Raw genomic sequence first — 16450 nt, forward strand, 5'->3', positions numbered from 1 at the left:
GATAAAATGGCATATTTAGGGATAAAACATTTTGTTGCCTTAAGTGGCAAATCTTCTTTAAGAATACATTAAATAGCAGGGTGCTTGTGGCTTATACTTGTAATCTTAGTTACACAGGAGGCTGAGATCTGAGGATCACTGTTCAAAACCAGCCCAGGCAGGAAAGTCTGTGAGGCTCTTATCTCCAATTAACCACCATAAAACCAGAAATGGTACTGTGGCTCAAGTGGTAGAGTGCTCACCTTGAGCTGAAGAGCTCAGGGACAGAGCTCAGGCCCAGAGTTCAAGCTCCATGACTGATCAAAAAAAAACAAACCAAAACAAAACAAAAAAGCCTACATTAAATAATAATAGTGATTCCAAGTCTTGAGGGGGAAGGTAGAGACTAAGCGGGGTAAACATGATTGTGATCAAAACCTTTAAAAATTAGGATCCTTATATCTCTTTTAGCCCTTGTAATTAATTGTAGTCATTTTTATTTTTGCTCCTGTTCCCTTCCCTGCACAGAAAAAAAAAAAAGATTTCATAATAACTTTAAAATGAAGATTGGGATCCAATTGTCAAACTGTGTGGCATGTTCTGTGGTTTGTGGAGGCCACAGGGGGGAAACAAAAGTCAGGCATGGTGGGGTAGACATCATGTTTATTCAAAGCTTTCCGCCCATAGATTCATCACTAGCAGTAGCAATCACAGCCCTTAGTACAAGAGCACATTGCTCACGAGACCATCCCTGAACAGATTCACGGGCTGTGCACAGCCACAATTTCATTCTGTTCTCAGGTTCACATTCTGTCCATCATTATACCTCTCCGCTCAGTCCCACAGGAACAGCTGGAAGGGGTACCTGTTTGTACACCTTCTAAACCGAAGTGGCTTTGGGCCAAGGATGTCCATAGAAGGAAAATGTGTATACCCTGTCTTCAAGGCTGCATGCATGGTTACCCAACTTAGCACATGCATGTATGACTCAAGGCCTCACAGATGGGACTGAATCAGTTCTTGGGAAGTACAGGCCCAAAGCCCTCCAGAAGCTATGGTGAGAAAAGCCCAACTTATCTGTTTACCTACAACCCATTGTCTTCTCTCTTTAATCCTAATTATTGTAAATTTTCTGCCATCTGTTTTAGTACATACATTATATTATCCTATTAAATGAGCTAGAGTATTGTATAGAGTGTCAAAGGACTTAATAAAGTCTGGTTGCAGGGTCTCCAAGTAAAAAAGATAGGACTATTTTCTCTTTCTTCCATAGCAAATCTCCTCTCTTCTTTTGTGTGACACAGATTCACATTGGCCTTCCTCTGTTCCCTCATCAATGTGGGTATTTCCGTTTATGAATTAATCACTGTCTGTTTTACAACCACAATGTATATATCATATAAGCACATCCATGCTCAGGATGAGGCCAGTTCAACTTCAGTGTCCCATTGCTGTCTTCCCAATGGTTTCAAACTCAAAAATTTTCCCCAAACCTTCTCAATCAAGATACCTTCTCCTGAACTGAGTTCATTTAGTCAATAGCAAGATTATACTTCTAATCATCAAGGTTAAAACTACTAATGTTATCTTTTACTGTCTTACTTGATGGTAATTTGGGGTGAGGAGTGGTGAAGATTGAAATGTAGAGGTCTTGGTATTCTTCATGATTTCTGTATTACCTGTTACTTTTACAGTAACCATTTATTAGTTTCACAGTCCAAAATATGTTTACTTCCATTTTGAAAAACAAAAACAGGTACAATTTTTTTCAGTTTTATTCCAACAATACAATAAAATAAGATTTTAGCTATAATTACAGAAAAATTAGTACATTACAATATATTGTAAGTTTGTCAGGACATAATAATATAAAATATTCAATATATCTTAAATATATTTCATTTGGTTATGGAGAAAATATTAAATTAAGTTTAGTAGCCATAAGTAACATTTGATATAGAAAAATCTTTGTAAGTGAACAATACAATTCAGATTTAAACATTGTTAAAACTTTTATAAATAAATTAATAAGGTTTGTCTTGCAAAAACAAAACTCTGAGAAACTGATTGTGTTAGCACACTGTGAAATTCCAAAGTTGAAGCCCCAAAGTTAAAAGAAACAAGTTAACTGACATTTGGCCTACAAAATTTAATTTCATAAGCTACTGGATGATAATGCACATGAACTGTAATGCTCATTTGCACAAGTATGCTTTCACAACTGTTCATATGGCTTCATGGGTATGTGAGACTTTAGCACTGTTTGGCTTCCTTAGAAGTTAAATACTGATGAAGGCGAGAGAAAATGGCAGCATGGGGGTCAGCAAAGGCCAGTCATCTGGCATTAGCACCAGTATAGGAGTATAAAATACGTCACCTTGAAGTCACCTATGACTTTAGACTTTAAAAGAAGGAACAACTGTAGCCAGTTGGGTGGTTGTCTAGCATCTGAGTACAAAATCTTAATAAAATGTTGTATGCCTTAGGATGCAAAAATGTTTTGACAGCAACCATGTGAACAGTGAAGGTAAACCATATCTGTGCTCCTGAGTCACATTTTCACTCACAAAAGATTGAGATCGGAGCAGTAGCCTGAATGAAAATATTAGCACCACCAGTTAGTTCCACCTGGGTGGACTAAGAAACATCTTCAATGCTGTGCCTTTGGATGCCTAGACACTAAGACTCATCAAACAGAGCTACCATCATGTATAAGTGAATTTCCTAAATGTTTTATAGATTTTAAAAAACATATATGTTGCTCAGACCTTAGTTTCAGTGGTGCATAGGAAAAGCTACAGGTCCTGGTCTTTCCCTTGGCATAGATGCCAAACTTTTAACCTTTTATTCAGATCTACTGAATAGTGAGGATGAACTAGAGAAAAAGTGATAAAGGGTAATAAAGGGAAGAGGGAGAACTCGTTATATAAATGTGATGATTTTTTCTTATTTGCTTGATTGGTTTTGGTGCAGGAAATCAACACAGGGTCTTCTACATGCCAATGGCATATTCTCCCACTAAGCTACACCCCTAATCCTGAATACAGGCAATAAAATACCATTTCTGAGATAGAAGCTCTGAAACACCTTGCCCCCTCCCTAATTTAACACAGTGCTGGGGACATAGCTTGCTTGTTAAGTAGATGTTGGTAAACTTGGGAATGTAAAAAGTCTTAAAAGCTTAAGCTTTAAGACATACAGCTGCAATTTGTCCATGAAGGTTTACACATAATGGTCACTTTCAACGTAGTTTAGTTTATGAAAATTCGTAACATAAAGACATGGTTTTCTCTTTTTCTTTTTTGTTTCAACAAAAGAGTATTAGAAAAAGAATTGAGAATAAGTCTGTAAAGCCAAGTAATGAAATATTTAGAGCAAAGAGAAAATCTTCTGAGCCTGATAAGCCAACAAATGCTTTCTGCTCACTCATATATTACTGAATGACTCTACCACCCGTCAGAGAAGGCATGAACCAGCATTTATAGGAACAGGATAAAGTGCACATCTCGTAAGTATCATCCTTGATATTTGGGTGAATAACATCGGCAAAGTGAAGATAAAGTTAGGTACATTTCCGAATATGCGTATTGCAATGTCCTATTCAAATTAATTCAACAAGCAACCTTTGCACTGCTTTGAATACTGGGTAGGCCATTTTGACACAGTACACTGAATTCAGTGAACAAGCAGAAATATTCAAAGAAATTAAAACTGTATTAAACAATGCTGAACCATGTGAAACCATAAAAGTAGTTTAAACCAAACCATATAGTATTTATCCAAGGTGATTATGGTTCCATCCAGGAATGCCTTAGTTGTGGGTGTTTGAATGACTCCTCAAAAATCCATGGACCATGTTCAGTTCTGTTTCCTCAGGCCTCAGGCTGCTCCACAGGTCTTAAAGGCTCATTCTGTTGTGATGTCCCCAATATTCCACAAGCCCCAGCTTCCTCTGCCTGAGGTTTACAGTCTCAGGAAAGAAACAGTAAGGCAACAAAGGCCAATCCAGCCTCCCTATTTCTGACAGAATGGAAGAGAACATGTGCTAGAATTCAGCAGAAAAAGCACCTCTAAACTTGTAGCACCAAACTTTAGACAGTCACTTCTTAGTGCTTCCATACAGTGGAATGTGATTGTAGTTATAATTTGTGAAGAGTTATTACCTTGCCACAGGAAATTTTGAAGCAACACATTTAAAGACACAGAATTGATGGGAAAGAAATGCTTTCTTGTGTGAGAAAACAGTTTGAAACTTGATGCTACTAAGCTTTCATAGAACATTGTATGTTTAGAGGGAAAAAAAATCCCTCAAAGTTGCAGGCTCTGAGTGATTACTTTGTTCCTGAAGAGGAAATAAAAAAGAGCTCTTCTAGTATCTTCAGCTTTCCTTCAGTGTCTTTTCTTCATGCAAACCTGACAGCGGCTTATTATTCTTTCTAATTCCCCAGCTTTCACAGTTAATGGAGTAGGTTTTCTGAAACAAAGAAGCAAATAAAAACTCATTGCTTTATATATTAAAAAAAGGGAATTCTTTCTGGGTTGCAGTATATATATTATTGGAATTTGAACTCAGGACCTTGTACTTGCCTGGGAAGGTGCTCTACCACCTGAGCTAATCTGTCAACGCTTTTTCTGTTGGTCAGTGTCTGAAATGAGGTGTTGTTTTATGCTCAGACCAGCCTGGACCACAGTCTTATCTCTGCTACTCCACATTGATGACAAGCACATACTATGCCCAGGCATTGTGCTTCTTCTACAGTTGGGATGACAGACATACAGCAGGGATCCAGACAATCATTGAGATAAAATTTTATGAACTGTGCTTCTCCTGGTGGTCTCAAACTTCAGTGTCTGGATCTCTGGCTTGAAACTAACTAGGATTACAGGCTTGAGCCACCATGCTTGGCTAGGTTTCAGTTTTATTAGTGAAGCTTATATTGTTCTAAATTATACTACAGAAATGTATTTTATGAAAGTGAAATTCTGAAAATACGAATATATCAACATTTTTATAAATGCAGTTATTTTCCAGAAGCCCTTAAGAAAAACAGGTCTCGATGCAAACTCACAGAAAATATTTAGGTATTTATTTATTTAGTTACTTAATGGGGTTTGAACTCAAGACCTCAAGCTTTCTCTCAGCTCTTTTAGTGATGCCTAGCCCGCTACCATTTGGTAGTAACTACATCTTTTACTGTGTAGAAGCTTTTAAGCTTGATGCAATGCCATTTATCCATCTCTCTCTTATTTGCTGAGCCCCTAGAATTCTACTGAAGAATCCCTTTTTATCCAGATACTTTCTAGTTTTCCCCCTCCTCCTTCACAAGGTCTTACATTGAGGTCTTTGATCCTCTCTGAATTGATACTAGTACAGGGTGAATATCGATATTCAGTTTTTCTAACATCACTTATTGAACAAGGTGTCTTTTTGCCAACATACATTTTTGGCTCCTTTGTCAAAAGTTAGATAGCTGTAGTTTCATGTAGGTTTATTTCTGGGTCCTCTTGTCTGTTGCATTGCTTTTCAGGTCTGTTTTTGTGCTAGTGAGAAGCTGTTTTTGTTACTGAAAATAATAAAATTTGAAGTCTTGAATTGTGACACATCTATCATACTTCTTTCTGTCTCTTTTTCCTTCCTTTCATTCATTCTTTCTTAAGATTGGTTTGGCTATTTGTGGCTTTTTGTAGTCTCTATGAAGATTGTTTTTTCTCCATCTCTGAAAAATTGCATTGGGGTTTTGATGGGTATTATGTTGAATTTCTAGATTGCCTTTGTCAGTATGGCCATTTTCATACTAATTGATTCTTCCTATCTGAACATGGGATCATTCCACCTCCTGGTAGCTTCTTCAATTTTTTTCCTCAAGGTTTTATTTTTTTCCTTATTAGAGTTCCTTCCTGTCTTGGTTAGTTATGTGTGTGTGTGTATGTGCATGTGTGCATGTGTGTGTGTGCATGTGTGTGTGTGTGTGTGTGTGTGTGCGCGCGCGTGCGCGTGCGTGCATGTGGAAGTCTTGGGGCTTGAACTCAGGGCCTGGGTGATGTCTCTGAGCATTATTTGCTCAAAGCTAGTGTTCTACTTCTTGAGCCACAACTTCACATCTTGACTCTGTGTGTGTGTGTGTGTGTGTGTGTGTGTATGTTGGAGGTGAGAATCTCATGGACTTTACTGCTTGCCTGGCTTTGCACTATAATCCTCAAATCTCAGCCTCCTGAAGAGATAAGATTTCAGGTCTGAGGCACTGGTGTCCGTCAGGTTTTTTTTTCTCTAAAGGTTATTGCAAATAGAATTGTTCTAATTTCCCTCTCTGTCTTCTCATTATTGGTAAGGTTACTGATTTTTGTGGGTTGATTTTATATCCTCTACTTTGCTGAAGATATTTATTAACTCTAGGAGTTTGGAGGTGGAGTCTTTAGGACCTATAGATATAGAATCAAGTGTTTTGCAAAAGAGGGAGACTTTGACTCCTTCCTTACCTGTTTAGATTTTTTATATCACTCTCCTGCATTATTGCCCTGGTTAGGATTTTCAGTACTATACTGAATAGGAATGAAACAAAAGGACATTATTATCTTTCGCATATGTTTACATTAAGTAAATTCAGTCATGGCAAATTTCTTAAGTCTTCTCTTAATTGGTTTAGTAACACAAACGGTGGCCACTTCTTGACTTACTTGGAAACTGGAAAATCCACCCTTAAGCAGGACATGATTGGCATCAGGTATGGGAATTCAGTGTTAGTACAGTGAAGCAAAATTAACCCAAGCAACTTCTGAGTAGTTTGGCAGTTGAGTCATCAGATTAAACTTGACATTGAATAGTTACCTGAACATTCTTTCTGGGTTTAATGAAGCCAGCCAGAAACTGTAGGAATTGGAATAGTAGTTGCATGTTCCTCTTCCATGGCATTCTAGAAATGGACTGGCTCGGAATTCCTCCAAGCAGGACCCAGGAGACGCTAGCTCTTGCCCGGCGCCCTCAGAGCCTGCACTTGTGAACTGTCATGACAAAATTCTCTTGATAAAAATGCTGTCCACTGCTGTTCACTGCTCAACAACTTACGTGTCTTTTGGTAGAGGGTTATATAACTCAATAAAAAAAGAAACAAAGTTCCTGGAAAGTACAAACTAAACTTCTTGTACTTCTTTTCAGCCACATTTGTTAATATTTCAGACATCTTCCAGGATGAGATATGGTCATCACTAAGAACATCAAACCTATTTCTAGCACCCAGAATACTTCTCCTCCCAGGTTTGGCTCTTTCTTGGTCTTCAGGCTTCCACTTACATATAAACTCAGAAAGGTTTTCCTTGACCACATCCCTGTCCCAGCCTCTCACCATGTTTTACCTTCCATCTTTCAGTGTGTCTATCACCACTCGGGCCCTCATTACTACTTTTGATATTTTATCTTCTTGCCTATTGTCTGTCTTCATCAGTTGTATATAACTTCTATGAGAGAAGAGACTGGGCTTCCTGGTGTCTTTAGTGCCCAGAACATGATAGGTATTCAGTAAATTAAATTAATGATGGAATGAAGGGTTAATGAAGAGTAAAGAAGGGATTAGAAACCATTCTGTACAGAATGCAAATAAGCATATATATGCAGTGTTTAGCATTGCACATGGTCAGTCTGTAGACTTCATTTAGTACTCATGCCTGGGATATTTTTCTGAAAGAAACTGTTTTTCTTCATTCATATCTTCACAGGAATATCAAAAGGGCACAGTATGAGGCACAAAGACTTTGGAGCATATTGCTTTCCTAATTCTGCCTCGTCGTGTCACTTGATAGTTGTAATTGTAAGTGATAAACATGACCTCTCAAGGTCCCATAGGCTTACAGACAATGTGAATAAAGAAACTGCCACAAAGGGCACACTCCATTTCCAAGAGACAGTAGCTCCTAATCACCTAAATGTCACCATTTAGAATCGATGGGAACTCTTCTGCTGAGAAGTCTATTTTTTATTAAATATTCCATTTCTACTATTTTTTCAAAAAACAAAAAACTCTAAGCTAGTAACAGTGGCTCTGCCCATAATACTCTGTACTCAGGAGGCTGAGATCTAAGAATTGCAGTTTAAAGCCAGTCAGGAAATTCCATGAGACTCTTTATTTCCAATAAACTACCAAAAAAGCCAGAAGTGGAACTGAGATCTGAGCTAGCCCAGTCAAGAAATTCCATGAGACTCTTTATCTCCAATAACCTACCAAAAATGCCAGAAGTAGAGCTGTGTCTCAAGTCGTAGAGCACTAGCCTTGAGCACAAGAAGCTCAGAGACATGCCTAGTACCTTAATTAAAACCCAGCCTGGTACAAACAACAACAAAACTCAACAACAACAACAACAACAAAATCAAAACTGTATTCAAAGATTGTGAAGCATCAATGGAATATTGAATGTATTGTCAGGCAGAGTCAATTGGAGGCCACATTCTACCCAACATAATGAAAGAATTTTTTTTTTTTTAAATTTTTGGTGCCAGTCTTGGGGCTTGAACTCAGAGCCTGGGTGCTGTCCCTGAACTTCTGTGTTCAAGACTAGCACTCTACCACTTGAGCCACAGCTCCACTTCTGGCTTTTGGCCAATTTTAAATGGAGATAAGAGTCTCATGACTTTCTTACCCAAGCTTGCTTTGAACCATAATTCTCAGGTCTCAACCTCCTGAGTGGCTAGGATTGCAGGCGTGAGCCACTAAGCCCAGGTTTACGATACAATATTTTACAGATACTCTTTACTTTAAATATGCTGTTACATTTCTCCTTACCATGAGGAAAGAAAATCCCTTCCAGAGAGAAATCCAGCCATGAGGGCATGGCGGAATGGTGGTGGTTTGGCTGTGAACGGCTATGGCTACCGCGGGACCTTCACAGACGGTGCATCTGTAATGTGAAACAAACAACATGGTAGCACTGCGGCATTTGGTGCAACCCATTTCTTACAAGTGACATGATTCACTCGGTCTCATTACAAAACTATGATTGTATTTTTACCTGCTAATATAAGGCTCTAGGGCCCTGCCAGTGATTGGAGCCATATCCATTGGCATCAGAGCGGGTGTTGACAGCCAATATGAATAATCATTTCGAGATGCGAAATTGCATACATTATTGATGTTACAGAATAAGAACGGCATTGGGGTAAATCTCTGCAGGCAACTGCCAAGAGTTCCTAATAAAACAGAAGACTCAGGATCATTTGTAGTAAATTAACATTATTTTGAACATCATTATAAGAGAGAGGCTAATTAACACATAACATTGGATCTTCCCAGATGAAGATCATGCTCAAGTGTTATTTGGAGAATAGGGAATAATTCTAGTAATGATAGAAATCAAAGTCCGAGGGACAAACAAATCTTTCTCTTACCCTTAATATTTTCTATGTTCCTTCCTGAGCAGTCTAGAACTGGGGGCTGATGGAGTTCAGTTAGGACAATGCCTTGGCCTCAAGCATTCCTAGTTACTGAGAATCATTAATAAACAACGAGAGCACTAGAAGACATGCTAATCTGGTATTTAAAAGCAGACGGGTCGTATCAGTAAAAAGTATGTAGGAAACAAGTTTTGTTTCTTTCTTTCTTTCTTCTTTTTTTTTTTTTTTTTTTGTTATTAAACAGGATGGGGTCCATCCAACATTTTATGTACCAGAATGAAAATAAAAACTTAGGCCAATTGTTTCTTGAAGGTACCAAAGGTTGTTCACCTTTACTCATTAGAGGGGCCACTTCATGCTATCCATGTTTTACAATCTGCCTGTAGAAGAAAATGACTGGAACCAAGATGGGAACATTACCAAGGTCTTGTCCATGGGCTCGTTCGTTCCCTTGTACAAAGAGAAGGGAAAAGCCGCTGTAGAGTGGCTGTGTTCCTTCTGGACATGGAGGCGGCACCACTGTCTGACTGTGCCGGGTGAAGACAAAGCCTGTCATTGTAGTCCCCGTTGCAGGTGGTCCCATGTCTCCCGGTTTTCCCTTCAGTCCTGGCAATCCATCGAATCCAGGTGGACCTTTAAGAAACACATTGTAAATGTCGCAACAGGAACAGAATCTCGACTTGTTCTCCCAAGTGCTCATTTGAATGCTTTTTTTGTATCTGAGTAAAGCTCTGTGTCTAGAAAGGAAACCTACAGAAGAGCTGCCAATAGAATAGCCAAACAATATGACTAACTGAAAACCAGTTTATCCCAAGGCATCTCCTAGTAGATATGTATGTGTATCTTATAGTGACTTTTTTTGAGGTCAAAAGTTCTTTATCTTCAAGTTACCCTGGCTCCCTAGCACAGTGTATTTGGCAGGTCTCACATAAAACTTTCAAATTTTTTTTTTGTTGGTTGTGGGGCTTGAACTCTGGGCCTGGGCATTGTCTCTTAGCTCTTCAGCTCAAGGTTCTCTACCACTTGAGCCACAGCACCACTTGCGGTTTTGTGAGTGGTTTATTGGAGATAAAAGTCTCATGGACTTTTCTGCCCAGGCTGGCTTTGAACTGCAATCCTCAGATCTCAGCCTCCTGAATAGCTTAGGATTACAGGCGTGAGCCACCGGCCCCGGCCACATACAACTTTTATAAGTAAGGAAACAGATGGCTGGACAGTATGGGGAGGAAAGAAAGGAAATAAAATGTCTACAACTTGATGATTTGTTCAAGTAGATGATAAAAATAGTATTCATGCTTTTCATAAATTCAGTGTACAACCACAGAAAACGCTAGAAGTTCTTTTGAAAGGTGTCAGCTTCAGAAACTTTTTTTTTTTCAGAAAGTTTTTGATCAATCAGTAAGGCAACGAAGAACAGAAAGTATCTTTGCTGAGGTAAGGAATCCTTGTATTTATATGCATCTAGGTGGTTTTTATACTTTGATTTTTCGTCTCTGCAGTTGGAATAGACTTAACACACGAGGACCTTTGCTCTCTTTTTTCCTGTTCTCCTCTTTCTCCATTCCCTTTTCCTGTTCTCCTCTTTCTCCATTCCCTAGCTGTTATTGCTGACTGTGGCAGTGGCCATCGCCTCCTTGCCCATGCTTTTCCGCGGTCACTTCACACTCTTTGCTTTTCTTGACCTGTGCTCTCATTCACTGGGGAAAGGCGCCATACTTGGCCCCAAATGAAGGATGCCTTCCTGTCTGTACAACAGTTGTAAAAGGGGTGGTAGAGCAGAGCAGGAACTGGAGGTGAGCTTTTATGCTGTTGTGTGCTCTCCAAGGTCCATTCTGTATTTTCCAGAAGAGAGCAAAGCTTAGGCCAATATAATTTGACTCTTGGGTCCTTCCACCATTCTTATACTCATGCCACAGCATTGGACAGTGCATACCAGCTACTAAATCTCAGCATAACTTGAAGAAGGCTTGTTTTTGTTGCCTTATCGGGAAACCCAGCCTTGACCATTATATGTATATGAATCAGTGGAAACATTTACTGAATTAGTAACCTGAGCTTTGTTGTTTTACCTCTTTGAAACACACTGTGCAGAAAGCCAAATGATTAGTAGTGCTCTGATGTGTTCTAATGACAATACTAACTCAAACATGACTGCAGTTGATATACTTATGGCAACATCTTATTTGAATGGAAAAACATTAAAGTCTCCAGATTTTATTATGGTCCATGTGAATTGTAAATCACATTTAGAAGTTTTTCTTACTTTAACAAAGTCATCAATCCTAAAAATATGAGATTTGGGCATATAATGACTTTCTTCAAAAGGGGTGCTTTGAAACCTTCACAGAAAGTAAGATTTGGATTCAGCTCAAATGGACTTATATAAGATATTTTGAGTAATACATTCATTGTATTTAAGAGGTTCTTTCTAGGATATACATGAGTTATTGAGTTGAATTTAAAAGCCGTACAGTTTAAAGATAGCCTTCCTACATAAGGAAATACGTCATTTCTATTCATACAAACCAAGGTATTGTTTCTCTTTTTGCTAAATATCACATCTATAGACAGTTATTAACTAACACCTTTTATAAAAAATGAAACTAGGGTCTGGGAAGGTGGCTCAGTGGTAGAGTTACTTGCCTTGCATGCATGAGGCCCTGGGTTCGATTCCTCAGCACCATATAAGCAGAAAAAGCCAGAAGTGACACTGTGGCTCAAGTGGTAGAGCACTAGCTTTGAGCTGAAGAGCTGAGGTACAGCTCCCAGGCCTAGAGTTCAGGCCTCATGACTGACAAAAAAAAAAAAGAAAGAAAAGAAAAGAAACTATTGACCATTCTGAAACTAGAACACCCACGAGTGCTTTTGTTCTTTTGGTCTTCTGCCTAAAATGTACTGTAGACTAAAAAGTTATCTGCCCAAGATAGGAAGAATACAGAATGTTTCCCAGTAATATTTGACTTTGTGTCTTGTTCTCAATGAACATTTGGCCCCTGGCCTTTGGTCCGATCGGAACAGAAAGACCTAGTTTGTTCTTGTAATCACACAGTCACACAAGACTTCTCTGTATATTGAAGTAGCACTCAGGAGACAGTCAACAAAAGAAACAAGCTGGTTATTTGTTTACCTTGCTTTCCTTTAGAACCTTTGTTGCCCTTTTCTCCAATGGGTCCAGGAATTCCTGGTTTTCCGTCTTTGCCAGGTATACCTTTTGGTCCACATGGTCCTAGGCAAAAATCAATGTTGGATTACCTTTCAGCTTACAAGGATAGAAGGCAAAGAAGACAAGCATAGCCTTTGCCCTGAGATTTTTCCAGATTCAGGAATGAAAGTCTCATATCCCTCAGTCGTGAGCAAACTAGGATGGTTGGCCAATCAACTTGTTACTGATCTTTTCCCCCAAAGATCTTAAACACTAAACCATGAGATTATTTTAAAAAAATAGTTTAAGTTTGTGCAGCCATTTTTTTTTTTTTTTGGTCCAGTCGTGGGGCCTGAACTCTGGGCCTGGGCGCTGTTCCTCAGCTCTTCAGCTCAAGGCTAGTGCTCTACCACTTGAGCCACAGTGCCACTTCTGGCTTTTTTCTTTTTGCTTATGTGGTGCTGAGGAATCGAACCCAGGGCCTCAGGCATGCAAGGCAAGCGCTCTACCACTGAGCCACCTTCCCAGCCCCTGTGCAGCCATTTTGAGATTTCTCATTTCAGAATTCACTATGCCCAGGTTTTGATCAAACTAATAAACAGTAACTATCTCTCATATGGTTCAGCTAGACTTGCACTATAATAGTTTCATTTAAACATCTATTAGATCATTATTATATGGCTAGCCAGTATATTGGGGATAGAGTCTACCTCCACATAGTAGCATATTTTTTTAAAGACTTTTTTCTAACATTTCATGATAAGGTGTTAGAAAAGTTGTACTTGACAGTATGAAAGTTACATTTTTATTAAAATATTGTTGGCAACATTTTATTTTTTCCTATAAAGTATTTTTTAAAAGTCCAGATCACAGAACCACAATATATTTGGCAATCATTGAGAAAATGAGTTCTGGAACTGACAGTTGTCAGGGAACATAGACCTAATGGCTTTACCTTAATAAAGCACAAAACAGAACCCCATAAAGATCAGCCTGGTTTAGCTACTTACTAGAGACCCAGGCCACTGCTGTCAGGCCCATACCTGGTTTTCCGGGTGGCCCCAACAGCCCAGGTTCTCCTTGCATTCCTGGTTGTCCAGGTGGACCAGAAGGCCCTGGGCTTCCCGGAAGGGAGATGATCTTAATTGTGCCAGGGTCTCCACGTGGACCTATAAACATAATAAAAAGATGCCTTAGTGGATGAGTTACCCTCTCTTCTTGGAGAGCATAATAGGGACATATATTTACCAGGTGGTCCTTTCAGCCCAACTTGTCCTGGAGGTCCAATTGATCCTGGAAATCCCGGATTGCCCTTCTCACCTGAAAAGAAAAAAAGGAGGGGGAAATGTCGTTCTACTCAGTGCAATGGGTTTCCTAGTTCTTCAGGCTGATGATCAACTTTAAGGATAAATACTGGAAGTTGTGACAGGAGTTCATGTCACAATGTGACAAAGGCCACAACTTAATCGTGTTCACATGAGTTTGGGGCATTTCGTTTATACATAGTCAGGTCTAACCAGTCTATACAAATATACCTGAGAAATAGGCATTAGGAACTTGCATGGTGCCACATGCCTATAATTTCAGCAGTTGAGAAACTGAGGCAGGAAGATCATGTGTTTGAAGCCAACATGGTTTCATACCTGTTTGGTTTTTATGCTTGGTTTTCATGTGTCTACTTCCTTATTTATTACCTTTACCATTACCTGTGGAATTAATTGTTTCAGGACCACTCACAAGCACATATATATATTTGTTTGATATGAGCTAACACAGTGTTTAAGATTTTTCTTCCAAACACAGTCTTTTATTTGTTTGCTTGTTTTTTGTTTTTTGGGTCCAATTGTGGGGCCTGAACTCTGGGCCTGGGCGCTGTCCCTCAGCTCTTCAGCTCAAGGCTAGCACTCTACCATTTGAGCCACAGCATCACTTCCGGCTTTTTTCTTTTTTGCTTATGTGGTGCTGAGGAATTGAACCCAGGGTCTCATGCATGCAAGTCAAGTGCTCTACCACTGAGCCACTTTCCCAGCCCCACAAACACAGTCTTTTATGCAAATGAGAACATGTAACCAAGATTCAGTAATTTGGAGAAATATTCTATTATAAAAAACTATATTTGTTTAGAGTGCTTAGAAACAAGTATACACACATAGACGTACGTGTGTGTGTGTGTGTGTGTGTGTGTGTGTGTGTGTGTATTTTTTTTTGCCAGTCTGGGGCTTGAACTCAGGGCCTGAACACTGTCCCTAAGATATTTTTTCTCAAGGCTAGTGCTCTACCACTTGAGCCACAGTGCCACTTTCAGTTTTTTCCATTTATGTGGTACTGAGGGATTGAACCCAGGTCTTCATGAATGCTAGGCAAGCACTTTACCACTAAGCCACATTCCCAGCCCTAAGACTTTACTATTAATAGAGCATTAGTAGTGAAGATTACACAAAGGTAACTACAGTACTGAAGCTGACTGACAAATACATACTAGAAGAAGCCTAAATATTTTTGGTGATGAAAACTTTTCGAAATAAGGAAGGGAAAACTCATCAGTAGTTGCAGCTGAAATCTAAGAGCGTAACTGAATATGTTTTGAAGGATATATTTCAAATGACCTAATTTTAAGGATTCCCCATCAAGTTGTGTCTGAATGTGTTTCCAGAAATTTTCTTTAGTGCAGCTTTAATATTCTCTTAAAATCTGAGTTGTTTCAAGAATTTTCCCTTCATGAAAACATGGCTTTGTTCACATTGGATCCACTGAGTAGTTAGTGTCTTAATAGGCTGTCATAAGAGATTCCTGGTCCTATAAGACTCATCAGAGCAATTAAGCAGCTAGGACATTAAGGCAAAAAATATTCAATAAGGCAAATATTCAAAACATCATTTGGCATCAAACCACACTTCTTTTTAAATCAAGGATAAAGGAAGTAAAACCTTAGCTTTCTAGATTGTACTGGTACAGCTCTAGCTTAGTATGTATAAGATCCTGGGTTTAAGAAACATTGCCATAAGAAAATGTGTGTGTGTGTGTGTGTGTGTGTGTGTGTGTGTGTGTGTGTGAAATGTGTGTGTGTGTGTGTGTGTGTGTGTGTTGCCTGTATGTGCCTCATTACAACATACATGCATAAAAATTTACTTTATCACCACTAACAGCCCAGTGTCTACTCCTTTAGAATTTTCAGCTTGAGTGTAGGAAAGTAACAAAGACACCTGTAAACAACTTGAAAACATTGTTACTACTGATGTAGCTCTTCTTCCCTCATCCCAAAGTGCAGCACCCCCATAGTACTCTCAACTGTTGTCATTTCTCATTTTTTCTATAGTTTCCATTCTTAGGTGGTTGTTTTAATTTTCAAAGTGGGGAGACAGTACTTTGAGGTCCTATTTGTCCTGACCTGCATTGTCTGTGGATGACCACAGGAATTGGGAAAAACATTTGTGTGCTCTAAAATATGAGTTACAGCAACTATCTTTCTATATAAAGTGCAGATCGTAAAAACAGTACCTCTCATGCCTGGAAACCCAGGAAATCCAGGATCGCCTCTGGGCCCTGGGAGACCCGGGTCACCTGGTGCTCCCTACATTGCGGAGAAAGGGAACAGAACAACAGATGAATGTTCAGCATCACAATGTGGATGGAGTTTCTTAGGAAGCAAATAGGGATATACCTTTATGTGGGATGAAAATAAGGTGAACTTGACAGACATTGTTTTTATCTTTAAATCCAGTGTTGCACATGCTTGTAGCTTCTCTGCTACCTAGATCTCTCCTTAAAACTTATTTAAAAACAACAACAATAACAATAATAAAATAAAAACTGCTCTGAAGTCCAATGGGGGAACATACGTTCTCATATTAGTAAATATTGTTTTAATATTGCAGACGAGTAGATATTGTACATTCTAAATGGAATTAGCTAGTATTTGAGGATCTTTCAGGAAGACTATGTGCCAGACT

General features: G+C 39.0%; 1 protein-coding gene across 1 annotated transcript in view; it reads right to left on the reverse strand.

Annotated features, from left to right (window-relative positions):
- Window positions 1–1738: 1738 nt before the first annotated feature.
- Window positions 1739–16450, reverse strand: part of Col4a3 (collagen type IV alpha 3 chain) — a 140367-nt gene continuing 125655 nt past the window's right edge. The window contains exons 44-52 of the mRNA XM_042679024.1: window positions 15999–16071; window positions 13749–13820; window positions 13544–13669; window positions 12486–12584; window positions 9779–9991; window positions 8977–9154; window positions 8751–8865; window positions 6806–6978; window positions 1739–4453 (exon numbers count right to left, since the gene is read on the reverse strand). Of these exons, the coding sequence (XP_042534958.1) occupies window positions 4369–4453; window positions 6806–6978; window positions 8751–8865; window positions 8977–9154; window positions 9779–9991; window positions 12486–12584; window positions 13544–13669; window positions 13749–13820; window positions 15999–16071 (1134 nt within the window). The 3' untranslated portion in view covers window positions 1739–4368. The remainder of the gene's footprint in view (window positions 4454–6805; window positions 6979–8750; window positions 8866–8976; window positions 9155–9778; window positions 9992–12485; window positions 12585–13543; window positions 13670–13748; window positions 13821–15998; window positions 16072–16450) is intronic.

This window comes from Dipodomys spectabilis, unplaced genomic scaffold (genome assembly GCF_019054845.1).
Source record: "Dipodomys spectabilis isolate Male_0828 unplaced genomic scaffold, ASM1905484v1 ptg000051l, whole genome shotgun sequence".
Taxonomy (NCBI): domain Eukaryota; kingdom Metazoa; phylum Chordata; class Mammalia; order Rodentia; family Heteromyidae; genus Dipodomys; species Dipodomys spectabilis.